Source organism: Rhinolophus ferrumequinum, chromosome 7, assembly GCF_004115265.2.
Source record: "Rhinolophus ferrumequinum isolate MPI-CBG mRhiFer1 chromosome 7, mRhiFer1_v1.p, whole genome shotgun sequence".
Taxonomy (NCBI): Eukaryota; Metazoa; Chordata; class Mammalia; order Chiroptera; family Rhinolophidae; genus Rhinolophus; species Rhinolophus ferrumequinum.
Window position 1 is genome coordinate 33,083,925 of NC_046290.1, and position 27,947 is coordinate 33,111,871.

General features: G+C 36.6%; 1 protein-coding gene across 1 annotated transcript in view; it reads left to right on the forward strand.

Annotated features, from left to right (window-relative positions):
- The first annotated feature begins 809 nt into the window (after positions 1-809).
- NDUFS4 (NADH:ubiquinone oxidoreductase subunit S4) overlaps positions 810-27,947 on the forward strand; it is a 91,680-nt gene continuing 64,542 nt past the window's right edge. Inside the window, exon 1 of the mRNA XM_033111231.1 lies at positions 810-950. Within this exon, the coding sequence (XP_032967122.1) occupies positions 853-950 (98 nt within the window). The 5' untranslated portion in view covers positions 810-852. The remainder of the gene's footprint in view (positions 951-27,947) is intronic.

A 27,947-nucleotide genomic window follows, 5' to 3' on the forward strand; every position in this document is an offset into this window, starting at 1 on the left:
TTTAAAAGCAGCAATGTTCTCTTTTTAAAAATCTCTTTAAAAACAAACTCCCAAAACTAAACTACTTTTTATTTTAAATAATCCACAGTTAATCATTGTTCTTAAGGTAGTAGCCCACAATACAAACATGTTTCCAACATTTGTCTCAGAAGATAATTTTTCTTTTATATGTATGGAGCTTTAATAATATTCTTGGTGTCTGTGGATTATGATCACACATTCAGGAATTACTGGGAAAACTGGTATCAAATATTATGTTCCATTAGTTTTTTATATAAATTCACACGTCAAAAAAACAAACCTTTGCCAGGCCATGTGTCCAGAGTTTTCGTTTGGAAACTATGATCATTACAACTACAGAACATCAAACAGAATACAGCCTTTTCCTGAGGGCTTGCGAACTGAATCTGGCAACACTTTGGAAAAGTACTACTTTAGGTTCTCAAGAACCAAAAGAGCCCTCTGGCTCTTCCAGTGGGCTCAGCCCTAAATATTCTGAGTCCTTTGAAAAAATTATGAGTTGCAGGTGTTTAAATTTTCAAGTATTTTCTTTTGGTCTTTTCAGTAAATAACCAGTGAATAACCAGTCCTAACAACAAACAAGGATTACACTTTATGGGGATAATATTTACAATTAATGTAGTTCTGCATTTTTCTCCCATCCACTTGCCTTCTTATCTATTTCAATCAAACTTTTCATCTCTTTTCTAAACTCCAGTATTTAACAAAAGACCAAATGAAAATAAAATAAACAAAACCCCCCCCCCTCTATTACACTGCAGTTACACAGTCTCGAAAACGAAGGAAGTTTGTCCCTCGCGGTGATCCGTCCTGGTGTTTTCCTGCAGAAAGATGGCGGCGGTCTCAATGTCAGTGGCGCTGAGACAAGCGTTGTGGGGGAGAAGGGCAGCGGCTGTAGCTGCCATTTCCGTTTCCAGGGTTCCGACAAGGTAACAGGGTCGTTAGGCTTCTTCTTCAAGGTTCTTGGGTCTCCTCACTTCTGCGGAGGTCTGTGTTGGCTGGGTCCCTGAGCAGGCCTCGGGGAAGGCGTCCTCTGCTGACCCTTTCCTCGGGAGAGGGCGGGCGGATTTGGGACTAGCTGCGATCGAGGGGCGCTGGCCAGGCGAGTCGAACGTGAATGCGGGGAGGTGGGAGGAGGACCTCCGATTTCTAGGAAACTTTTGCCCTGTTGCTGTGAGAGAGGGTCTGTGGGGTCGGGTTGTCTCCGGAGCTGCGAGCTGAGTCCTGTCTAGTCCCCAGGGAATGGGAGGAGCCTCACTGATTTTTCTCCCCATTTTTCGCCCCTTTTTCTGCACCACTCCATGTTTCACCTGTTTGCCCAATCACTTCAGTGCTTACTTGGGGGCTATATTCCTCTTTGCTTTAAGTGGTACTGATCGGGTTTCTGAGCATAAAGATAATTTTATTTATCAGTCTGATTGGGAGGAAAAGTTAGTTGGAATTCAATGTTAATAAAAATATCACAGCTAGTGTGATATTGGAAGTTAAAATTTATAAAAGGCTGGTGGTAATGCTGGGAGGCTTCCCATCCAGGATTCTATTAAACCTCACAGTAATTCAGCAACTTTTGTTATTGTTTGTTGTTACTGTTTTGCCTTGAAGCATTTTTGTGATAGTGGTATTTGTTCGACTCCATTACTTAATCCTCCATTTCCCTATTTTCCATAATTTCCCAGATTTTATAGTACCAACACGACAGCGCGCGCGCACGCACACACATACATTTTTATCTGTGAATACTTGTTATGTTTCATCGCTATTTTCACAGCTTGTTGGTATAAATGTAAACCAGGCCTTATAGTGAGTGTCTTATGCATTCTGTTGAGACCACACTAAATGCTTAGAACAAGGCTGGAAAGACGGGCTGGACTGATGTGAAGTGGGCGGGAGGAGTGGGAGTGGTTAAAAATTGAAGCGGGTCTAGTCAAATGCTAATTAGTTAAGTGTTATATTAAATATAAAGAACTAGAGTTAATTAGAAAGGATTTTTGGAGATAAGTTTTATTAAGGTTTTAAGTGAATTTTGAGTGGGAAAGAAGAGGGGGTCCTGGGTAGGGTCAGTTGGTTACGAAAAGGCTTGAAGACAGTAGTTGAGAGATATATACATAATACAGAGTTATTGGAAAATAAGGATGCTAAGATTGGGGAAAGGTAAATCACTTTGTAGTTAACGCTTCTTCATATGGTGAATTTGAAGAATGGAACGTATTTCTCTAAGGTAAAATATTCCACTGGTTGACTTGGGGCTAGAATAGAGGTGACTCAGGTTAGTTCTTGTTCTCCTAGACATTATAGAGATTAATTTTGCATTCTCAAATAATAGTGTATTCACAGTTGCCTAGAACTGAAAACAAATTTGAAGGGTCCACTGGTGTATGACTAATCAAAACATGGCTGTATGTCTAAGTCACAGCCATTTTGTCAGCTACAGTTAAGTTACAGTTAAGAGACTACATTTTGGAAATTTTGATGATAATTAGTACTACTTAGAAATAGTAGTAATTTAAAGAGTTTCTGCTTGTGAAAGTGTTAGGAGAGATTTGAAAATAAAATTTTAAATCATGTAAGATGACTTTTTAAAAGAGAAGTAAGCCTTTATTTCCTTGTTTTCCAAATAAAGCTCGCTGTGCTGGGTATGACTTTTTTTTCTTCAAACTTTTATTTATTTTAAGTGTGTTTTTCCAAGACCCATCAGCTCCAAGTCAAGTAGTTGTTTCAATCTAGTTGTGGAGGGCGCAGCTCACAGTGGCCCATGTGGGGATCGAACCTGCAACCTTGTTATTAAGAGCACCGCACTCTAACCAACTGAGCTGACTGGCTGCCTTGCTGCATATGACTTTTGTTTCACACTTTGAAAAACTTAAAAGACAAGGAAAACAAATTTTAAACACAAGTCAAATGACACATTTATTTGCTTTCTGTACCACCTTTTTTTACCCAAAGAGCTTATGGTATTCATCTCACTTGAAGGGAAATTTGTGGTCCATCTCCCTTACATATTATTTGCTCTTCATCCTTAAGCACTCTTTTCCCCTTATGATTTCAGAGTAAGGAGGACCTAAAAAGACTGAGTGTGGAAAAAGAATCAATTAATGGGGAAATTAACATCTAAAATTCATTTTATTGTACTGTTTAGAAAACATTTGCAAATGATGTAGTGGTTCAGATAGCTTGAGTAAAATGAGGGAGGGTGGAATCAGTAAGGTACTTGGAAAGGAGGGGAGTAGTGGAAAAATATAAGTATTGGAGAAAAGAAACTAGCAGAAGGAAAGAAGCAGTTAACAGCTACATTAATGGATCAGTAAAAAAACAAACAAAAAAACACCAATCAAAAACTCCAACAACATATATGCACAAGAGAGAGAAAAAAATTACTTAAACAGTAGATGATTCAGCTGATCTGGTTACTGAGCTCATGCCCTAGAGTCTCAGTTTCCACGTGCTTCTTATTTCCCTGGACTGAAGAGAAGGGGGGGAAAACCTGATAAATGGCCTACATTTATCTTTACTTTCTCTGACTTTCCTAAGGGATTGTCCAGGGTTAGTTTAACTATTTAGGATATTAATATAAAAGCCAGATAAAATGGCACTCTGTTTCAAAATAGCAGTACTTAGGACTCAAAACATTTGATGCAAGGGTTTTTGTTTTCTTTAACCTATTCGTGTACACATCTCACCTACTCCTGTTTCATGACTTGTCAGTTTGGATTGAATCTTGTGTTTACCTCAAACATAACTCCTTAGGGTCTGCAGCAGGTGTTAACTGTGGTGGGGACTGAGTATGCGGGACCTTTATTTGAGGTCTGTTTTTGCACTCCAATCTCTGACCCTATTCTGTTGCTTTTATTTCCTTTTTCAGCATTAGATAAGTATGAAATTATGAGTCTTAGGACCTCCAATGAGTAAGAGGTCCTAAGGTTGACAAGAATTCTGTGTATGATACCTTACTGAGAAGCTGTCTCAGCCCAAATTTGAGAAACACTTAGGGCATTTAAAACCAGTAGGTTGGCTTCTACTTCAGAAAAGCTGCATAAACAAATTCTTCTCTAAAGGGCAGCTACTTTTACTATCTTTGGAACATATCAAAGCCACATTTTGTGAGCTTGAATTGTTTTGAAAGTGCCTTCTTTCATTTTCTACTTTTTTTCCTCATTAAAAAGCCCCATAATTAGTTGGTGTGTTTCATCAGTAGCAGTCATTTTTGTTGGATTCTTCTTAGGAGAATTATTTTAATACTAATAAATATTGGAATGGTGTCTGACACACAGTAAACCTTACCTATTAAATGTTCATTTTATTATTGGTTTGAATAACCTGAATATTTTTCTTTAACCTTGGTGATAGATATTTGATAGATGGAATTATTGTTTAAAATATTCGCTTCCATTCCCTGTGACAGGATTGTACATTACTGCCCCATTGGTTAAGGGACTTGTTTTGGCACATTAAGTGTTAACTGGAAATGATATGCATTGTTAAGCCAAAGTTGTAAGAGCTATCCCATGTTTTGCCATGTCCCTTTTCCCTCTGCTGTGAGATGGATGTATCCTGGGTTGGGTCTTTTCTTTTAGCCAGATCCTGGAATGAAGATAACATGGCGCAAAGCAGAATCTGAATCTTGTAGGTTACGTAACATACAAAGTGATTAAGCAGTAAACCTTTGTTGTAAATCACAAAGATGTTTGGATTGTTGGTTACTAACAACCTATACTGACTTTTACACACACACACATGCACATAAATGAGCAGGTATTAGCACATGGACTGATGTATCAATAGTGAGGTAACATGCTTTTGGAGGGTTAGAAAACAAACTTTATTTTTGTATGGTTCGTGGCACCTAGTGTTGTGTGATTGTAAGGAAAAGCAGGAAGCCATAAGCGGTATTTCTATTAATAGTCACAGTGAAAGCCAATTAGACACTAACCTACATAAGTATCTACGAGACTTACGCTTTTCTAATTATTTGCAGTGGTCTGAGTGTAGGATATTCACCTAAAACTGTTTACTTCTGGATTGAAGTTTTCTTATAAATTAGTTTTTTGTACTCATGCATTTCCTTGGCAACGGTCCTGATTCCTCTTTTGTGTTCAAATTAAAAGAGGTGAAAATGAATTTATTTGGGAAAGGGTACTCATGGAACATGAGGGCTTTTTTGTAATAGTGGTAACTGAATGTGATTATGAGACTTGCTCTCTGTAAGCTACTTTCCATGACATTTTTAAAAGTTAAATGCATGGGGTTTAAGGGAGAAAGATGGAGCAACTTAGTTCCTGTGTGTGGGGACAGAGTCCTAGAGAGCAGTTTCCAGGCTCTTGGCCTCATGTGGAAAGGTGCTGGCTCGGGTACTAGATGGCCACCAGCTGTGAGTAGTTGACCATCAGCTGTTACCGGTTAGCCATTAGCCACTGATATAACTGCCGTGGCTGAGCTAGCAAGTGCGGATTGTGGTTAGCAAGTGGGGTTGATTGGTTGGTTGGCAGAGAAGCGGACGGCAGATTGTTCATCGTGTGGCTCCTGCTTCCTGTATCTCCAACCCAGCCGCCAGCAGACTATAGTGGTATGACTCCCCTATCTGTGGCTCCGTGGGTGTTCCTGTTCCTTCTTGGCCTTACCACGTCCTGCGTTGGGGAGCTGAGACCCTGCATGACACCCCGCATGACACTGTGTAATCCATGTTAGAAGAGGTCTCTGTTTTGGTGTGGGGTGAATACAAAGTAAGACAATTTCAAATGGAAAAACTTCTAAAATATATCCCTTGGTGAACATTGAGAATAATTTTTTTTTTAATTAAAGTTTATTGGGGTGACAATTGTTAGTAAAATTACATGGTTTTCAGGTGTACAATCCTGTATTACATCATCTATAAATCCCATTGTGTGTTCACCACCCAGAGTCAGTTCTCCTTCCGTCACCATATATTTGATCCCTTTTACCCTCATCTACCACCCCCTCCCCCCCTTATTCTCTGGTAACCACTAAACTATTGTCTGTGTCTATGAGTTTTTGTTTCTGTGTCTATGAGTTTCTTGTTCTTTTGTTGTTTTTCGTTTATATACCAAATATCAGTGAAATCATATGGTTCTCTGCTTTTTCTGTCTGACTTACTTCGCTTAGCAATATACTCTCAAGATCCATCCATGTTGTGACAAATGTTCCTATATCATCTTTTCTTACCGCCGAATAGTATTCCATTGTGTATATATACCACAACTTCTTTATCCATTCATCTATCGAAGGACATTTTGGTTGTTTCCATGTCTTGGCCACCGTAAACAAAGCTGCAATGAACATTGGAGCACACGTGTCTTTATGAATAAATGTTTTCAGATTTTTTGGGTAGATACCCAGGAGAGGGATTGTTGGGTCACACGGTAAGACAATAATTTTTATGGTTATTCTGAGCACAAATGAATAATAGCAGCTAAGATTTATTTCTCACTTACTATATATTAGCCTGTGCCAAGGACGTTACCTACATTATCTCATGTAGTAATCCTGTGAACTCAGGTATTCTTAGTCTCTTCGTTTTTCAGATTAGGAAACAGATTGTTTTCAGTTATATAGGTATACCTCATTTTATTGCACATGGCTTTATTGTGCTTCACAGATGTGTTTTTTACAAATTGGAGGAAGGATCCTCCTCCACCAGCAAAAAGATTACAGTTTGCTTTATTGTGGTGGTCTGGAACGGAACGTGCAATATCTCCGAGGTATACCTGTCTGTACATTACTAGCAAATAGATTTAGCAATCTAAAGGAGTATGTTGACTTTCGCAGTGGGAAATATTGTGTCTGATAATAGTAAATTAAAACCTCAGTATCTTGTTATCTTTTCCTTTTAGTAAGGTACGTTCTTTACTTGAGAGACTATCTAATGCTCTTTACTTTCACTCTACTGTTCCTTTTGTACAATGAGAATCTCCAATTGAGAAATTAGGGTTTTTGTTTGTTTTTCAGTAAGGGTTTTTTTCTCCCTAAATTGTGTTATTTTTTTTGTGTGTGTGAGAGACTTTATACAGGTGACTTGGTTTTTATACTTTCTTACCCTCTTAAACAAAATACATATAATGTATGCATTAAGGTATACTGCATATTTTTCTGTTTTCTTACTCCACTGATCATTAGGAAAAACAGTTCTTGTATTCTGTTGCCTTTAAAAACTATCAAGTGTCTGTTACGCTTTCTGAGTTCTGGTGTCTGCTATTTAATAGTGTTTTTGTATCTTTCCTTGACTGGTCTGCTTCCCTTTAGCAGTTTCACTACTCCTTTTCGTTTATCATGGGTTTGAATATCAAGCAAGTAAATCTGTTAGAATTTTGTGTAAAATAAAGTAGGATTAATGAAGCTCTGAGGATGGCTGAAATTTACTTTGTTGTGATTAAAGCCTTGGGCTTTTTTTAAACTTGACAGATAATTACATATAATACGTGGGCTCTTTTGCAGCTTTTCTTTTTTAGTTTTCAGTGTCCAAAGATTCTGATGGAACCTTATTGTACCTGAAATATGATGCAGTGGCCCCATTCTTCATAATGACTTTTATCTACATATTTGGGTATTTTAGCAAACTGTTCCAAGCCTTCTGTCCTCTAGGTAATGAAAAGAGCAATTCAGAATTTCTATGTCAAATTCTCCTGTCTGTTATTGAGTATTTTGATAGGTGAATACATACAACCTTAGATTCTTTAGAATTAGTTCGTTGCTCAAATGTGACCTTTTCTTCTTGCCTTTACTCACTAGACTTAATTTTTCCTTTATGGGATCCTGCTCCATTCAGTTAAGTGATTTTTAAACCCTTGCTGTGCATCAAAATCACCTGTTGTGTGCATAAAAAATTGAGATGCCGTGGCCCCAATAAATATTGGTTCAGTAAGTTTAGGTTGAGACTTAGCTTCATGGTGATTCTGATGGGAAGCTGGGGCTGAAGAACTACTGTGTTGTTTTTTTTTTTTAAAATAGTTTCCATGTTATATCTTGAAAGACTTCAAAATGCATTTTTCCTTGAGGGAGGGATGGAGATTTCCAGAAACAAACAGAAGTGCTTCAATTTTTGTGTATTTTCCTAATTTAAATTAAGTTTTATGTTATTCACTCATGCACTGTATAGAGGCTTTTTCTTGGAGAAACTTTCCTTTGAGGCAAAGCAGGCATTTTGATAATTTTGGAGAAAGCAGGCCATGTTACTCGCTCTCTGGAGACTCTTGTTCTTCCTTTTGGAAGGGCTCAGGTTTAATATAGCGCAGCTGTTGAACTCTGCCCCTCAAAGTTTTAAGAAGAAAGCGTTTTATCCTTTAAAATGGAAATGCCTTTTTTTTAGGGAGGTGGCCTTTGGTGGATATAGTTCTCTAAGAGAGTTTCATGCTTTTCTAGAGTTCTTTTGTTTCAGTGATTTCTTAGACTATTTCAGGTGTTGAGAGAACTGTCTCTGAGAGTAAAGATCTGGCTGCTTTTGTAATATGATTTGCTATATCCTTAACAAAGCTAGATGAAGAATTCATTTCTTTGTGTTTTCTAGGACTCAAAAATATGTTCTTTCCTTTATTCAGCCACTCCATACATAAGTAAATAGACCTTGAATAGGGTTTACTAGACAAAAGATTCTGTTCTAGATGACTGTTCAGCAAGCCATATGCTTCTCCTAAAAATGTCAGTCTGTCTTGATGAGCTTTAAAGTGAATACAGATGTTTTGGCTCTTTTGAGGACTACCACTCTTTGTGTGGAAAGAGCACTTCTTTTTCAAGAGATTTCTTCAAAATACTTAGTAGAAATGTATATTTATACCTTTTGTCTTTTAAGTCTAATGAAATTAGATTTAATTAGACGTTAGTAATTTGAATTTAATTTTAATATCCTGGTACAAATGAGATTTAGAGACTCAAACAGGTCTCTATGGCTTTTGTTAAAATGTTATTTATTTAGTCTTTTTTAAAAATTTGGAACTTAAAGTGCTTTATAATGTTTTGTGCAATGAAAGGTGATGTTTTGGCAGGAAGGGATACCTTTTTTGATATTCAGTGCCTTCTACTTTGGTAGGTTAATTCTAGAAGTTGTAGTTCATAGATGCATACAATGTTTGAGTTGGAAGAATACTCTAGGATCATCCTGTTTGACCTTTTATTTAATATAAAAATCTCTAGAACCTTCCTGTTCCTTGATTGTCTAGTAGTTGAGAAATACAAGGTCTGACAATTAAGTTTGTGAACTTCTTGGAATGATGTTGCTAACCTTTTTTGATATCAGTGGGATTATTTATTATGAATTTATAGTAAGTGGACAGTTAACCAAGTTTACTATTTGGAAATGCTGAAAAGCCTGCATGAAAAAGTTAGATGAAAAAGACCTGAACTTTTCGCCAACAATTCATGGCTCTTGACAATGCACCAACTCGCATGGCACTGTCTATGAGGGAGTTTTTAGCCAGTAAACAAATAACTGTATTGGAACACCCTACTCATCTGCTCTGGTCCCCAATGCCTTCTTTCTTTACCCGAAGATAAAGGAAATATTGAAAGGAAGACATTTTGATGACATTCAGGACATCAAGGGTAATATGACAACAGCTCTGATGGCCATTCTAGAAAAAGTTCCAAAACTGCTTTGAAGGGTGGACTAGATGGTGGCATAGCTTCCCAAAGGGGAGTACTTCGTAGGTGACCGTTGTGATATTCAGCAATGAGGTACATAGCACTTTTTGTAGGATGAGTTCACGAACTTAATTGTCAAACCTTCATATATGGTGAATTTCTAGTAGCCCCAGAAAACCCTCTATAATTTTAGACTAGTTGGGAAATGATGTTTCCTTTTAGTACTCTATACAAAAATTCTAACCGCCCCTGCACATGTCAACCCTTTAGACAATTGAAGACATTTATCATCACTCATTCTCCCTCCAAATCTGTGCTCCAGGCTTAACGTTTCCAGTTTGTTTACCCTTTATTAATGACCATATTTCTTAATGCTTTACTACCTCTTGGTAGACCTTAGAATATATTCCATTTCTCTAGTATCTTTCTTTGAACTATATATTATTTTCTAATTGTTGAGCTTTGAGAGTTCTTAAAATATTCTGGATACAAGTCCTTTGTCATATGTGAGGTTTGCAAATATATTCTCCCAACCTGTTTTTTCATTTCATTCTTTTAACAGTGTTTTCACAGATTAAAAGTTTTTCATTTTGATAAAGTCAGTTTACCAGTTTTTTTTTCTTTTGTGAATTGTAGTTTTGTTTTCATATCTAAGAATTCTTTGCATAACCTTGGACCATGAAGATTTTTTCCCTATATTCTTGAAGTTTTGATGTATTATGTTTTACATTCCGATCTGTGATCCATGTCAAGTGAATTTTTATGTAAGGTGCGAGATTTAAGTTGAGGTTAATTGTTTTGCGTATAGATGTATACTTGTTCCACCACCATTAATTGTAAAGACTATCCTTTTTTCATTAAATTGCTTTTGCACCTTTGTCAACAGTCCGTTGTCTGTATTTGTCTGGGTCTGGTTTTTTAGTCTCTATTCTGTTCCGTTGATCTAAATCCCTTTGCCAGTACCACACAGTCTTGATTACTGTAGCTTTATAGGAAATGTGTACTGTAATTAAGTAGTTGTGATTCTAACAATTTCCTTCATTTTCAATTTTGTTTTAGCTATTCTACTTCCTTTCTAGCTATCTAGTGCCTTTATATCTATTTAAATTTTAGAATCAGCTTATGTATTTCTATGAAAAATCTAGTTAGGACTTTGGTATTGCTTGAAAACTATAGATTAATTTGAGGAGAGGTCATTTTTACTAGGTTGCGTCTTCCAGTACATAAACATAGTATGTCTCTTCAATTATTTATTGATTTCTTTTATCAGTGTTTCATAGTTTTAAATGTACAGAGCTTGTATATGTTTTGTTAGATTTATGCCTGAATATCTAAATTCTGAGGTGCTATGGTAAATAGCATTGTTTAAAAATTTTAGTTTCTAATTGTACTGAGTATAGAAATAGGATTGATTTTTTTTTTTTTTTTTTTTTTTTTTTTTTTTTTGTGTTGACTTTGTATCCTGTAACCTTGCTAAACTCACTGGTTAGTTCCATAAGTATTTTGTAGATTCTTTGGGAGTTTTGTTGTTTTTTTAATTTTTTTATTGGGGAATATTGGGGAACAGTGTGTTACTCCAGGGCCCATTAGCTCCAAGTTGTTGTTCTTCAATCTAGTTGTGGAGGGCGCGGCCCAGCTCCAAGTCCAGTTGCCGTTTTCAATCTTTAGTTGCAGGGGGCGCAGCCCACCATCCCATGTGGGAATTGAACAGGCAACCGACTTGTTGAGAGCTCGCGCTCTAACCAGCTGAGCCATCCAGCCGCCCCTCCGGCCACTCAGTGGCAGCTCATTGTCTTCAATCTGGTTGTGGAGGGCGCAGCTCACTGGCCCATGTGGGAATTGAACTGGCAACCCTGTTGTTCAGAGCTCTCCCTCTAACTAACTGAGCCATCCAGCCACCCTCTTTGGGAGTTTTAAGTAGGTTATCATGTATTCTGTGAATAGGGACAGTTTATTTCTGCTGTTCCAATCTTTAAGCCTTTTGTTTCTTTTTGTTTTCCAAAACGATGTTATAAGAGTGATGACTTTAGACGTTCTTGCCATGTACCAATTTCAGGGGAAAGTATCCAGTTTTTCACCATTAACTAAAATGGTACCTAAAGATTTTTTTTTTTTAAAGTACCTTTTTTCAGATGCAGGAAATTTTTTTCTACTCCTAGTTTGCTAATAGTTTAATTATATTGATTGATTTTTCAAATATTGAACCAGCCTTGCATTCTCAGGATAAACCCACTTGGTTGTGTTGTTTAATTCCTTTTATATATTACCATATTTGATTTGCTGACATTTTGTTGAGGATTGTTAGTCTATGTTTATGAAGGATATTGATTTGTATTTCTTTTTTTGTACTCTTTTTGTTTAGACTTGGTATCAGGGTAATGCTGGATTCATAAAATGAGCTTAAAAGTGTTTCCTCATTTTCTGTTTTCTCTTGAATGCTTTAGTTTTATCTCCCAAATTTTGATATGTTGTATTTTATTTTCATTTGGTTCAAAATATTTTTTTATTTCCCTTGAGACTTTCTATTTGATGCATAGATTATTTAGAGATGTTTTGTTTGATTTCCAAGTATTTGGAAATTTCCTTATCGTTCTGTTACTGATTTCTGGTTTAATTCCATTATGTTCTGAAAATCCTGTTTCCTGGGGCGCTGTCCAGAAACCTGGGGCTCCTGTTAGTGAAGTCCTGTAGTTGCACGTGCATTAGTGACTAGGGGACAGAAGGACAGAGAGAGGAAAAAACAAAATGCAGTAAGTGTTGATCCTACCTTTTTAGAATCACAACTGCAGTGAATGGAGAGGAAGGTTACCTTCCCTCAGAGTTTTGGCTCTAACAGGTTTCCATGTGGCCACGGGATTACCTCTGGCTTATATATGGTGCATGAGATAACACAGAAAGAGAAAAGGGTGATTTTCACACTTGCCCATTTCTACTAGTTCCCTTTCTAGCTCCTTGGGGGCAGAGTGCTTCTCCTGGAGAAATGGATTTCCCGCTGCATGAAGTTCAGGCAAGGGGTAGGGGAGGGAAAACTAATTGCTGGTTGAGTGGTACTTTGAATTCTGGTGATCTTCCCTGATCTGCCCATTTACTTCTCATAGTTTTCAAATAGCTGTTCCATACATCCTGTTTGGAGTCCATGGTTGTGTTTAGTGGGCGAGACAGGGTAGAGTCTGCTTACTACATCTTATTAGGACCAACCATCCTACGCTGAATTATTTTTAAAGCTAAATTCTAATATATCTTGCATTTAGCAAGATTTGAAAGATCTAAAGATGACTCAGAAAATTTCTTCATATGATCAGATTCTAAACCATTGATTCTCAACTGTGGTGGGAGGAAGGGAGGAGTTAACATACCAGAATCTTAGAAATGGGGCAGAGAAAGGATGTCAAAATACATGTGTCTTTAGTTGAAAATCATGGCATTTAATTAAAGATGGAGTTTGTTGCACATGTAAGTGGGTACAAAAATGCATTGAGTAATTGGTTTAGACCATCAACCAATAAATCTTAACTACTTTGAGAGGGTGTGGGAGTCAGATTTATTTTGAGTAACTGATGGAAGGTTTGGTGACTTCTCTCTAGAAATATGTGCACTCATATATAAAAAAGCAGAGTTACATTTCTAGGGGATTCATGGATCCCTTCCATTGAGAGCATTAGGTCTTCTACATTTTGTTTATACTAGCTCTTGTGTTAGACGTTTCGGTTACAAGTGACAGAAACCTAGAAACTCAAATGACTGGCTTAGGCAAGAAGAGGGAATTGGTTTATATTTCCAACCAATGGAAAGGGCAAGGGTACAGCTAACTGGTCTCAGGGACCAGAGCAAGAAAGCTACCAGGCTCTTTCTAATTTGTCTCTGACATTCTGAATGACAGCTACTACTTTGGATTGTTTTTTCCCAATATGGCAGATACCATAGCTGATGGAAGTTTTTTTCAGGCTTACATCTCATAGCTTAATCACCAGGGAGGGAATCAAAAAAATATCTTTCTTTGGTACCAAGTTTTAAAAAATCTCGGAGAAGTACTCAGTTGAGTCAGATGAAAGAGACTATAATGTAGTCATTACTTGTAATGCTAATTATACTGCTTTATCTTATGCATGTAGATTATAGAGACCCTGGAAGTCAGGTGTAATAACAGGTGAACTCCCCTGAGCAAATATTAAGAACAGGAATATTTTATATTGAGATACCTTTAGGGAACAGATAACATTCGTATATGTTGTGTAGGCTGTCCTCTTTTTTCCTAATGAACTCTAAGACTTAGCTTGTTAAAGTTTGTTCAGTCATTCATCAAATGTTTATAGTTTTTAGTCTCAAAAGACTACATTTCTACAGAATTTACTAGGAGGTATGTCCTTGGAACATCTGCTTTGAATATGAATGTGGAGGGTAGAACTATTCAAGGAAAGGCTAGCTGATGGGTTCTTAGGGTCTTGTGGATGGGCTTTGTCTTAGATCGGCATTTCCTAAAGCAGAGTCTGACACAAGGACATGGGTGTAGGTGGTTTATTTTAGAGTTGACCTAGGAACTAGAAGTGAGGAGCCCAGGCGTGAGATAGGGAAGGAAGAAAAGAAAAATGTGAAACAGATTGTTTCTGTGAGCCATTAGAGGCTCAGTTCCATTGGAACTGCCTGCGAAACATACAGAGTGCCTTTCGTTATTGTTGGTTTGAAAGCTGGAAGGCTTGAACGTTTATCCACTGGTTCTCACTCCCCTTTGGTTCAGAAGGTGTTAACTCCTTCTGTACGCTGAGCTATACTTGTGTCCCGAAGATGCTCAGGCATAATAGGTTCACTTGAGGTGGGAGACTGGAGGACAACCTGAGTCTCCTATAGCTACGGCTGACATGATGCATGAGCCAAAAGATGTGACATAAATACCTAAGGTGTCAATTAACAGGCTTCCATACATGTCAACAGTCTCTGTAACCTGTTTTTTGGGGTGGTGCTCATCTTTTTTTTTTTAAAGTTTATCGGGGTGACAATTATTAGTCAAGTTACATAGGTTTCAGGTGTACAGTTCTGTAATACATCATCTATATATCACATTGTGTGTTCACCACCCAGAGTCATTTCTCCTTCCATCACCATATATTTGATTAATAATTCTAATATATCATTTACTGAGCACTTGGGCACTGAGGTATTTACTTTATATATATTATTTTATTAAAGTGAATGATCTCATTTTAGATGGTCTATTGACAATTATAGGTTAATCTATTTCTGGGGTTGTGAGTAACTCATTTATTGGAATTTGCTTTATTCACCAATATTCTGAAGGCCATGACAAAGGATTGGGAAACTGAGGTCTTACAACTCCCTTAACTATAAGTAATAATAGTACTCTGGGGGAGAAGTAAAGAATTCATGATAGCAGAATACTCCAGTACTGAGTACCAGGTAGTTGGCCAGAAACTGTGTATAATATCCCAACAAAGATCAGCCTACAGTGTTTTCTTTGAGAACATAATAGATAAGGCTAGTGGCTAGTAACCTAGATGATCTCATTGTTTGGGTGAACATGTATTTTCTCTTCACTGATGTTGCCTAAATTCTTCAAAATAGACTTTTTTTTCCTACAGGTGCCTTTTAGGTTCTTGGTTCTACACCACTGTCGACTGACTGATTACGTGGTGGTAGTCTTGTCTCCCATCTTCTTAATGTGCTACAGCATATCTTTTGTTGTATAGTTAGCACTGGGAGGACTACAACATGCGTTAGAGGTTATTTCACAAATTTGCTTCTTTTTCCCTTAGGTGAGACTTAAATCTGTTATCTGTTGCTGATGAAGTTCACCGTTAAAGTGTGTCTCAGTTACTGCTTGTAAGTGGACCCTCATTAGAGCCCATGTTTTAATTTGGGTCCCAAATTGAATCTTTTGGCTTTGAGTTCAGACTGTTGATGTGCCCAGCTCCCTTCATCGTCTCTTGCCATTGCCCGTGACTGGAGCTTTGGGAAAAACTACCTTCCAGAGATTTTCTGTTATCTCCTGATGTTAGCCATGTGGCCAGGCGACACAGGCTTTCTCATGCTGGAGCTACTCTTTTGGATCCATCACTTCAGTGTCACATCGTGGTTAGGGGCACACATTTTGAAGTCAGCTCTACCAGCATTTGAGTCCTAGCTCTATGTCTATTTTGTGTCTTTTCTGTCCTATAAAATGGACATCATACTTTCTATTTCATAAAGTCTATAAAGTACTTAGAGCAGTGCCTGGCATATGCTAAGTGTCTAATAAATTGTAACAACATCATCATTATTCTTTCTTTAATGGCTTCCTTTTTTCTTTTTGTTTCTTTGTTACTTTCCCCATTTTTATTTATTTTTTTAAATCTTTTCATAAATCTTTCCTAGGTTCTAGTTCGTCTTTCTGGATTATGAGAGCGTCTTGGATTTTGTCTTTTTATTCATAGTATTTTATGCATGAGTATATGAAATTATTATCTGCACCTGCCTTTTTCCAGCTTGTGACCTCCCATGCCCTCCTCAGCTCAGTGCGATCTGTTTTTGGCATCCATCATTTCACTGAAATAGTTTTCATCAAGGTCAGCAGTAACCCTGTTGCTAAATGAATAGACTCTTCTCAGACCTTACTTTACCTGACCATTGCTGTCTAGAAAACTGATTTTCTCTTTCTTGAAGGGTTCTTCGACTTCTATTTTGTATTTCCTCCCTCTCAGTTCCCTTTGAATGCCCATCATCTTTTATCCATTCCTTAAACTACCAGTGTTTCTCATAGTTTGAGTTGTAGCTTTTTATTTTTTAAAAAAGTGTTTTACATTATGTAATATTTTATATATACATGAATATATGTAATGTATATGTTAGGAAGCATAATGGCAAAATGAATTTGTGTGGACCCACCATCGAACTTAAGAACTAGAGAATTAACAATACCTTATTCTTTGCATACTGTCTGTGGTAAGCTGAATAATTCTGCCCCCGCCCCCCATATGCTCCTCCTAATCCCCAGGACCTGTGACTGTTACCTTCGATGGCCAAAGGGACTTTGCAGATATGAGTAAGTTGAGGATCTTGAAATGGGAGATTATTCTGGTGGCCCCAACGATGTAATCACAATGGTTCTTATAAGAAGGACGCAGGAGGAGTCAGAGAAAAAGGAAATGTCACCGTGGGAGCAGAGACTGGAGTGATGTGACCACATGTGCAAGAATGCCAGAAGCCTCTAAAAGTTGAGAAAGACAAGGAACAGATTCTCCCTTGGAGCCTCCAGAAGGAACCAGCCTTGCTGACACATTCATATTAGCCCTGAGAGATTCATTTTGGATTTATGACCTCAAGAACTGTAAGAGAATAAATTGTGTTTTTTTGTTTGTTTGTTTTTTAAGGAGGGCACAGCTCACAGTGGCCCATGTGGGGATCAAACCGGCAACCTGGGTGTTATTAGCACCACGCTCTGACCAACTGAGCTAACTGGCCACCCCAAATTGTGTTGTTTTAATCCACCAACTTTTTAGTAATTTGTTATAGCAGCAGTAGGAAACTAATACACTCTCTTTTCATCTCATGACTTCAGGTACTATCTATTTACACGAAAGCCTAATTGTATATCGTTCATTTGCATCACATACACTTTTCACTCCAGAAAGTCAACATGCATATATGGCAACTAAAAAAGAGTAGATAATATTTTAAAAATTCAAGTTAATTCTCTCATTATTCTACTTAGTGATCATTTAGTACTCAAGCAAAGAAATAATAGTTTATTCCAGTGCCAGAGGGCTGGCTTATTAAGAAATGGTGTGTGGGTCTCCATGGGTGGATCGGGGAGCTTCCTAAAGGATTTCCAAGGATAATTTTACTATTTACAGCTTTTGCCTAACACACAGACTCCAGGTCAGATATGACTGCATCGTTTTCTTGAATTTTAGACCCTTCGAACTAACCAGGACATCTCCACTTGGATTTTTCACAGGCGTCTCAATCGCAGCATATCTGGAATAACTTGATGCTGATCATCTCCTCCACTTCACTCATTTTCCCTGTTAGTAACTGTCACCAACGCCGAGCCAGTTACCTAAGCCAGAAACCTCTGAGTACATACCATTTTTATCTCTTCTTTCTCATCGGCCTTCTATCAATTAGCCATTGAATCGTAGCACTCATTTTCTTACCTTCCATTCAATTTCTGTCCTTACTGCAACTATAGTTGCTGTCCTCCTGCTTCCAAACTGGTCTCCATGTCCTCAGTCTTAGTTTGTTCTCCATATTGCCTGTAGGTTGGAGTCCTGACTTCTCAGTATGCCACGTGGTCAGTCCTTCATATTCCCTGCTCACGTCTTCTATTCAATCCTTGGCATTCATCCTCTCGTCAGTTCCCTTCTAGCCCAATCTCCAGCCGTTCACAAACTATATTTTAGTGATCTTGAGCTACTTGCAATCCTGGACTTCTTGCGCTTGCATGCTTGCTTTCTTTTTCATAATTAAGGTTCTGTCTGCGTAGACTTTCTTCTGCTTTCCCCTCTGTCTTCCTTCCCCCTACATCGCCTCAACTCCGTTTGCCTATTTCAATTCTATTCATCCTTCCGGTGGCACTTTAAGCCTCACTTTCTCTAAGTAGCATTATTTGAATTCACAAGCTTAGGTTGTGATCTTAGAACTCCCTGTCCTTACCTCTTACCTCTTTCTAGTATTTACTACGATTTCCTATTTCCTTGTTTGTGTTTCCCATTAAAGTTCTTGGAGAGCAGCAACTGTTTTTTTTCTTCACCTTTGTGTCTTCATAGCACAACACAATGGTTAGCGTGTAATGGATACTCAGTAAACATCTGTGTGCTCATTTGATTATGGTAGTATAGAAATTTTAGAAATATTTCATAGCAGCATCTTAAGCAGGATAGCATTTTAGATGTTTGTTTTCCTTATGACATAACTGTGTGGGTTTTAAATGTAACTGTGATAGACAATGATGTTATAGATTATTGAAAATGATGACTTTTATAGTTTTATGATGCATCCTGCCTCTTTCTTATATTGAATAATAAATAATATTGCACACTTTATTTTAATACAATATTTATTAAAATGTGTAAGTGGAATTCTGTCACACAGCTTTTTGTATGATTTGGGTTTTTACTAAGACTCCAAAGTTTTCCATCAAAGAAATAATGGAAAACATGTATATGTATTGCAAATTTATATAATTGCCAATAGCAAAGTAAAAAATGTTTTTCTGTAATAGCTGTGTAGCTATTATACTACAGATTTTGGAATGACAGAGTGCTGTGTATACAGAATAAAGCCTGACATTTGAGATTGAGAATTACATATTCGCTATTAGTAGTCCACATTAAACAAACTACATGCTTTTATTTAAATTTGTTCAGTTTTATTTATTTTAGAAATAAAAGCAAATAAAAAATGGAATCTATTAGGATATAAAGCATTTTGGAATATTGTAGATACTGTTAAATGTTACCATTTCATTTAATTTATTGGAAGGAAGTTGGAAGGAGGCAAAATAATAAGCATTGGTGAAAAAATAAGCAATTTTTGGAAAATAAAGAATTCATGACTTTTCAACCAAAATTTGAACTACTTGTTTTGTGGTATTATACCTGATTTAAAAATAAACTATGAACATGTTTGTCAAGATTATACCACACTTAATAGGCACTAAACATGTGAAGTAATATGCTAAATGTTTTTTAATTCCCTTCTCAACCCTGCAGCATTGGATGTTCAATGAAAACAAAGTATCTGGACAGCACAGGCCGCTTTGTTAAGGAAGTGTTTCCTGCCAGTCTGCCCCATCCCACCACGCCCCCCACCCCCCATGCACGGTTCCTCCACGCATAGAGCAGCACCTTGTATACACCTTTATCATCGAAATGACCAATAGCATTTAAAGCAGTGACATTGAAGTTATTGTTGGTATGTCTGTCTTGCCCCGATCACATCTTTAAAGTCAGCTACTGGGTGTAGCACTGTGCAGAAGACATTAGTAGATATTTCAATAGATGTTTGATGAATTGAGAATAGGAATTAGAATCTTGGATACATTCTTAAGTATATATGGTCAGCTGAGTTCAGCTGGGCTTTTTGGACATACACAATTTTGTAGTTGATAAGTATTAACTCTCGCCAGATCTTTCAAACTTCAAAGAGTATTTTATTGCCTGGATATTCATCAAGATAACCAAAAATATCTTAAAGTTAAAACATCTTTAGGTACAGCATAGTGATGATAGTTAATAATACTGTTACCGCATATTTAAAAGTTGCTAAGAGTGGATCTTAAGAGTTCCTATCACAAGAAAAAAACTTGAAACAATGTGTGGTGACAGATGGTAACTAGACTTACTGTGGTGATCTTTTCACAATATATACAAATGTTGAATCATTATGTTATACACCTAAAACTAATATACTGTTATATGTCAATTGTACTTCAATTAAAAAAAAAATCTTTAGGTGAATAGTTTTAAAAGATGTTACGGGCAGTCAATGGAAAAAGTACTGGTTTCATGTCTCATTTTGTTATTGGTTATATTTGTATTGTGATTGAAATCAAATTGCATATACAATTCTGACAATTCCTATGTAAAAGTCATAGACTTAGGTGTTTATTAAGTAGTTTAGTTAAGTAGTTAAGTACGTTAGTTAAGTAGGGAAGTCAGTTGGAGTTTTAATTACTCTGTTCAGGTCTAGTAGTCTGCAGTTTTATGACTGTATTTGGATAAGTCTTGTGGTTATTGTTGAGTTTTTCTTAAATGATATGAAGGCATGTGAAACTATTAGTTGAATAAGAAGCAGGCTGTTTTCTTCATGAAATTCAGTGTGTGTGTCTTTATTTTTATGTGGCTTTTTGTGTACTCATGGATATATATTTCGTCGTGTTACATTTATGAAGAGATAAAGTCTAGATTATGTTTTACACTTTTGTGTTTTTAAAATTCTATTTGAATTTGTTCAAACAAATTAATAGGTCTTTCAAGTTGACAGACCTGCATTATTTAAAAATATAGTGTATTTCAGAGTGCCACTGCTTTGCTAACTAGTACAGGATATTTTTAGTTTTGTTTTATTAAGAACTCTTCTCTAGTTACATAAACTTATTACTAAATCTTTCCTTGATTTGTGCCTTATTTCAAAAAATGATGCTCTAAAATAGGTCATAGGTAGCAAATCTCTACTGTAGGTGTTTAGGGAAATGAATTATTGTTCAGTTATTTTTAATCTGAACATTTTTTTGTAGTTGAATTCATGTCTTAGAATTGATATGAATTTCAGAGTGAAGCTAATAAAAATTTAAAATTTCTAAATGGAATTTAATTGTTAATTTAATAACATTACTTTCTTAAAAATAATAATGATTGCCAATAATTTTACTTGGAGTACATCATGAACAGTGCTAAGTGCTTATCATTGAAAATCCCTGTAATCTCAGAAGCTATATGAGGTGTAAACTAAAAAGGCAGATGATAAATGCCGCTGATAGGAGTGGTCTCCGTTCACTCAGATAGCAGGGGCCTCCTCTAAGAACTGGTTCACAGGCCCTATAATGGGAAAAGAATACCAGTAGTCTGGTCAAGTCAGGCAACGGTGTCTGTCTTGAAGTGGGAGATTGTAGGCCCACGTGGAGCTCTAGACCTCGAGTGCTGTTCTGAGAGTCTAGGCTGCTGAGCTTGCTCAGGTGTTAAATGTGTTCAGTGGCGACCATGCAGTTTTTCTAGCCAATTACATGTTTTAAATACCACTCATTTTATCAAGGAAGAACAATTTCATTCTTGATTATGCCAATCAAAAAAATCCTAGGATATAAATTTTGGCAGAGGTATTTCAAATTCATGTCCGTAAGTAGCCTCTTCTGGAGAGTGTGACTAACCACCCCAAGGGTATAGATTAAAATGAACTTGTACACATTAGATGGTACTATTAATACTGAAGATTTTTTTTTCTTCAATAGCTGGACTAGCTAACATTTATTGAGACTTGACCAAGTGCCAAACACTTACTAAAGCCTTATTTATGTATGTTGTTTCATTTAATCCTCACAGTAACCATATGCAGTAAGTAAAAATATGGTCAACATTACGTTTCAGTGTAATATTTTGAATAGATAATGTAGTGAATAAAGTTCTATGTGTATAAGTAAGTTATATGTAAGAGTCTTCCTTTCATCTTTGCCCCCATTTGCTCATTTACCACGCCTCTCCCCAGTGCCTAAGAAATCATTGTTATTAGTTTTTTATGCTTGGAGTTTTTCTATACATATTCAAGCAAATACATTCTGATTTTCCATTTTCCATAGGTAAAGCATACTAATATTTATCATTTTGCTTTCAAATTTACAACTTCTTTTTAAAATCTTTACACATGCAAAAAAGAGTACAATGAATCCATAAACCCAACACCTTGTTAATATTTTGCTGTTTTTCTTATTTTGCATTTATGTATTATATGTATATAGATAAACAAAATTCATACATATGAATTTATATGCACATATACGTATATGAGCAAAATGCACATATACATATATTCTTTTTTTACCTGAGTTATTTGAAAGTAAATTATAAATATGGTACTTGATCCCTAAATACTTCCATTTTTTTGAGGTAAAGTACCACCAGCCACTAAAGGATTTTAAGCAAAGGAATGGCATGATTGGTTGTCATTACTTGGTGATGTGGAAGATGGAAGATAAGACTAGAGGCAGGGAGGCCAGTTAAGTGATTGTTATAGTAATCCAGGTGAAAGGGAAGGAGGACAAAAGTAGAGCAGTGGATTTGGTAGTACTTTGTGGATAATTGGACAGATAAAGAAAAGTTAGCTGTTCACATTTTTTTAGAGAAAATCTGGAAAAGAAGTATTTGTTAGTCTTTTTTGTCGGTTTTCTTTCCTCTCTTACCACTAAATGAACTGGTCCTTACTAGAGGGAAAGAAATGAATATTTATTTCTGTTTACATCAGGCACTCTGTGCCTATTACTTAACATGTTATTTAATTCTGCCAGACATTCTATGAGGTATTATTATCCTTATTTTTGCAGATGAGGAAATTGAAGTGCAGAGTTGTGAAGTAATTTGTTCAAGATCACATTGCTCTTAAGTGGCAGGTCCGGAATTTTAACATGGGTCTGACTAACTGAAGTCTCTATGTGACCGTTTTCCAAATTGTTTCATGAAGTCAAAAAAATATACATGAATGCTAGTGATTTTTTTCTTCTAAATATATTGGTAATTATTTAAAATCATGTAATCATCAGCCTTTGAAAAATAGTGTGCCCAAGAGTGCCAGATTTGCCAATGGACAGATACTTCATCTTTGAAGTGAAGAGTAAGCAACACATACCAACTAGCTTTCTCTTTGATGTAACATTGCTTGATGATGAATGCCAGTCTGTTCAACTATCTTGTCTTATAAATTCGACATATTTTCTGTGATCGAATTTATTTTAAATATATTTATGATACAAGCATAATCCCCATGGTTTTATGTCAGTTAGAAGTTTCAAGCCAAAAGATTCTGAAACTGAAGCAAATAAGCAACAAGTTGGGAACTTTAAAGTGAAGAAAAAAACATAGGTTTTTTTCTTTTTTTTCTTTTAAATTAGGTGAGCTGTCCAAGATGAAACAGTAGCATTAAAGCTGGTGTGAAGTAAATTGTCTAATGGCTTTTTGATACCTTCTAAGCTTTGGAGTCATAAGAAAATAAATTATTGCCCTTAAAGACCAAAAATGGAGCTTTTAAAAAGTGACATCTTGATTCACTTGAAAATAGTAAACTCTCAATCTGTAATATTCCCAACCTTAACTGGTCAATGTGAAACAGACATCATACAACTTAAGTTCTCATGTGGCATTCCCTAGAGAAGTACATGGATAGAGAATTGCTTATCAGGCTGTGTCAATCAGGATATAAATCCCAAAATATCTGTGGCTTAAAATAACAAAAATTTATTTCTTGTTCATGCTGCATGTCCCTTGCTGGGAGCTCTTCCCCACCCTTTGCCCTAACTTGGTGTAGGGACAGAGTCCCAGAGAGTAGTTTCCAAGCTCTCGGCCTCACGTGGAAAGGTGCTGGCTCGGTTATTAAATGGCCAGCAGCTGTAATCAGATGGCCATCTGCTTTGGCTGGGTGGCCATCAGCTGTTGTCGGTTAGCCATTGGCCACTAATATAACTGCCGTGGCTACGTTGGTTGGTTGGTTGGCAGAGAAGTGGACGGCGTATTGTGAATCATGTGGTTCCTGCTTCCTGTATCTCCAACCCAGCTGCCAGCGAGAATATAGTGGTATGAACCCCCTACCCATGGCTCCGTTGGTGTTCCTTTTTGGCCTCACCATATCCTGCGTTCTTGTGCGGGGAATGGGACTAGAGACCCCGCATGACACTCGGGGACCCAGAGTAACCACTGTTGGTTATTCTGACAGAGGAAAAGAAATAGGCAATTATGCACTGAATTTTAAAGCTTCTGCTATTAGTGTCCCTCCCTCTTACATTTCGTTGGCTGTGGTAAGTCACATGCCCACACCTAACTTCAGCGATAGCAGTGACATGAGACCTCACCGTATGCTCGGTAGGAGCACTGGAATATTGGTGCACAGCCATAATGACAATCACACAAGCCTTATGAGGAACATAGAGAATTATGCATGGGTGATCAGCAGAATTATTTTTTTAAAACAAGATACTAAGTATCTCTGAAGTTATCCTCCTGTGATTAAATTACGCATCTTAATGCTGAAAATGTCCAGTAGTTACTTATTTGACCAGAGGAGTAGACTGGTTCACCTGGGCTTCCTTTTCGTGTCACATTAAGTACATTGATCTCATTCAAGCATCACCACCGTCCATCTCCAGAACTTTTTTTCATCTTCCTAAATGAAACCTCTGTACCTGTTAAGACAATAACTCTCCATTCTCCTCTCTACCCAGCCCCTGGCAACTAGCATTCTACTTTCCATCTCTATAAATTTGACTACTGTATGTACTTCATATGTATGGAATCATATACTCTGTCCTTTTGCGGCTGGCTTGTTTCATTTAGTATTTCTTCAAGGTTCATCCCTGTTGTAGCATGTGTCAGAATTTCCTCCTTTTTAAGGCTGAATATTTCATTTTCTGTATAGACCACATTGCTTTTAATCCATTTATCCACCTGTGGACACTTGGGTTTCTTCCACCTTTTGGCTACTGTGAATAATGCTGCTGTAAACATTGGTGAACAAATATCCAGCTGAATCTCTGATTTTAATTCTTTTGGGTATATATCCAGAAGTAGCCTTGCTGGATCATACGGTAATTCTATTTTTAATGGTTTTTAAAAATTTTTTATTGGGGAACAGTGTATTTTTCCAGGACCCATCAGCTCCAAGTCAAGGCATTGTTTTCAGTCTAGTTGTGGAGGGCGCAGCTCACTGGCTCACGTAGGAACTGAACCGGAGACGTTGGTGTTATGAGCTCTGGCCTCTAACCAACTGAGCCAACGGGCCACCCCTATTTTAATTTTTTGAGGAATCATCATACTGTTTTCCATGGCACCTACACCATTTTACATTCCCACCAGTGTTTCCAATTTTTCCACATTGGAAAGCGCTTGCTTTCCTCATCCTCCCTCCCTCCTGATGACTATCATATGTTATCTCTTGGTTTTGGTCTGCATTTCCCTGGTAGTAATGGTGACCAGTTTTTCATGTGCTTATTGGCCATTTGTATATCTCCTTTGGAGAAATGTCTATTCAAGGCCTTTGCTCATTTTTGACTTGTGTTTGTTGCTTTGTTGTTGAGTTTTAGTAATTTTACACACGCACACGTATGTATTCTGGATATAAATTCCTTGTCACATATGTAATGTGCAAATACTTTCTCCAGCCCATTTTTTTTCTTAATGAATTCTATTCCATTATTTGGCTCTACCACAGTTTATCAATTCAGCTATTGAAGAACATCTTGGTAGCTTGCAGTTTTCTGCAGTTGTAAAGCTGTAATAAACATTCTTGCGCAGATTTTTGTGTGAACACATGGTTTCAGTTCAACTGGGTGAATACCTGGTAAGACAATTGCTGGATTGATTGTATTTTGAAACTGTTTAGCTTTGCAAGAAACTGCCAAACTGTCTTCCCAAGAGGCTGTACCATTTTGCATTTCCATCAGCATGAATGAGACTTCTTGTTCTTCCACATGCTCACCAGTATTTGGTAATGTCAGGTTTTCGTTTTTGTTTTTGTTTTTTAGCCATCTTAGTACGTGTGTAGTGGCATGTCATTGTTTTTTTTTTTTAATTTTCAATTTCCTAATGACATGATGTTGAGCACCTTTTTATGTGCTTATTTACCATCTACATATCATCTTTGGTAAAATGTGATTAGATCTCTTGCCCACTTTTTATTCAGGTTGTTTTCTTATTGTTGAATTTTAAGCGTTCCTTGTATATTGTGGATATAAGTTCTTTATCAGGTATGTGATTTGCAAATATTTTCTCCCAGTCTGCGCATGTCTTTTCATTCTCTTAAAGGGTCTTTCACTGAGGAGAAGCTTTTAATTTTAATAAAGTGCAGTTCATGTATTTTTTCTTTTCATGGATCGTGCTTTTGGTGGTGTATCTAAAAACTCAGCATGAAACCAAGACCACCTAGACTTCTACGTTCTAGAAGTTTGATGGTTTTGCTTCTTACAAGTAGGTCTATGATCCATTTTGAGTTAATTTTTGTGAAAGGTGTATGGTCAGTAGATTCATTTTTTTGCATGTGGATAAGTTCCAATTCCATTAGGTTATCTTTTCTCCTTTGGATTGCCTTTGCTCCTTTCCCAAAGATCAGTTGACTATATTTAAGTATCTATTTCTGGTCTATTGATTCTGTTTCATTGATATATTTGTCTCTTCTATCACCAGTACCACACTTTCTTGATTACTGGTACGTGTCGTGAGTGAAATCTGTTAGTGACAAACCTCTCACCTTGTAATTTTTTTTTTACTATTGACAATTTGGGGTCTTTTGTCTTTTCATATGAATTTATAATCAACATGCTGATATCTATAAAATAACTTGCTGGAATTTTGTTTTGTTGGATTTATAGATCAAGTTGGGGAGTACTGACATCTTAACTATATTGAGTCTTCTTATCCATAAACATGTAGATGTTTTGTGATTTTTCAGAGTTTTCTAGGTTTCCTCATATGGATCTTTTACGTATTTTGTTAGCTTTACCCCTGAGTATTTATTTATTTTTTGGTGGTTTGGTGCTAATGTAAATGGTATTGTATTTTTTTTTTTGGTATTGTATTTTTAATATCAAATTCCAGTCATTCATTGATGGTTATATGGAAAGCATTGCCTTTTTGTTTTCCAGGTTCCATAAATTTATGCTTACTAACATTCATGCAAATATGTATATAATAACATTAATGTGGGTAATCACATGCTTGCTCACAAGCATATCCTTAGGTTTATCTTTATTTTTAAAGTATAGTTGACATAGAGCATTATATTAGTTTCAGGTGTACAACATAGTGATTCCACATTTATATTCCTTACAATGTGATCACCACAATAAGGCTAGTAACCATCTGTCACCAAAATTATTATAATAATAACTATTTTCCCTGTCCTATACATTACATCCTCACAACTGACCTTTGTGTTTTAAAGTTGAACCCTGCAAATTGCTATTATAACTACTTTTTAGTCCCAGGAGGGGTTTTGTTGATTCTTTGGTATTTTTCTATATATAATGATGTCATTTGCAAACTAGGACAGTTTTATATCTTCCTTCCCGATATGCATACTTCTCATTTTCTTGCCTTACTGCATTAGCTAGGACTTTTAGTAAAATGTTGAATAGGAGTAGTGAGAGGGGAATCCTTGCCTTTTTCATAGTCTTAGGAGTAGCATCTAGTTACCATTATGTATGTTAGTTGTAGATTTAATGTATATATTCTTTATCCAGATATGGAAATTCCCCTCTATTCCTAGTTTACTGTGAGTTTTTAGCATGAATAGGTGTTGGATTTTGTCACATACCTTTTATGTGACAATATGATCATGTGATTTTTCTTTTTTCACCTGTTGATGTACTGGATTACATTAATTGATTTTTGAAGACTGAACCACCCTTGCATACCTGGAATTAAATCCCATTTGGTCATGGTATATACATCTTTTATATATTGTTGGATTTGATGTGCTAAAATTTTGTTGAGGATTTTTGCATCTGTGTTCATAAGAAATATCGATTTGTAGTTTTCCTTTTTTTAATTTTTAAATCTGGTTTTGGTTTAAAATAATGCTGGTGTCATGAAATAAATTAGGATGTATTCCGTTGCTTCTGTTGTCTGGAAGCGATTGTAGAGAATCTCTACAAT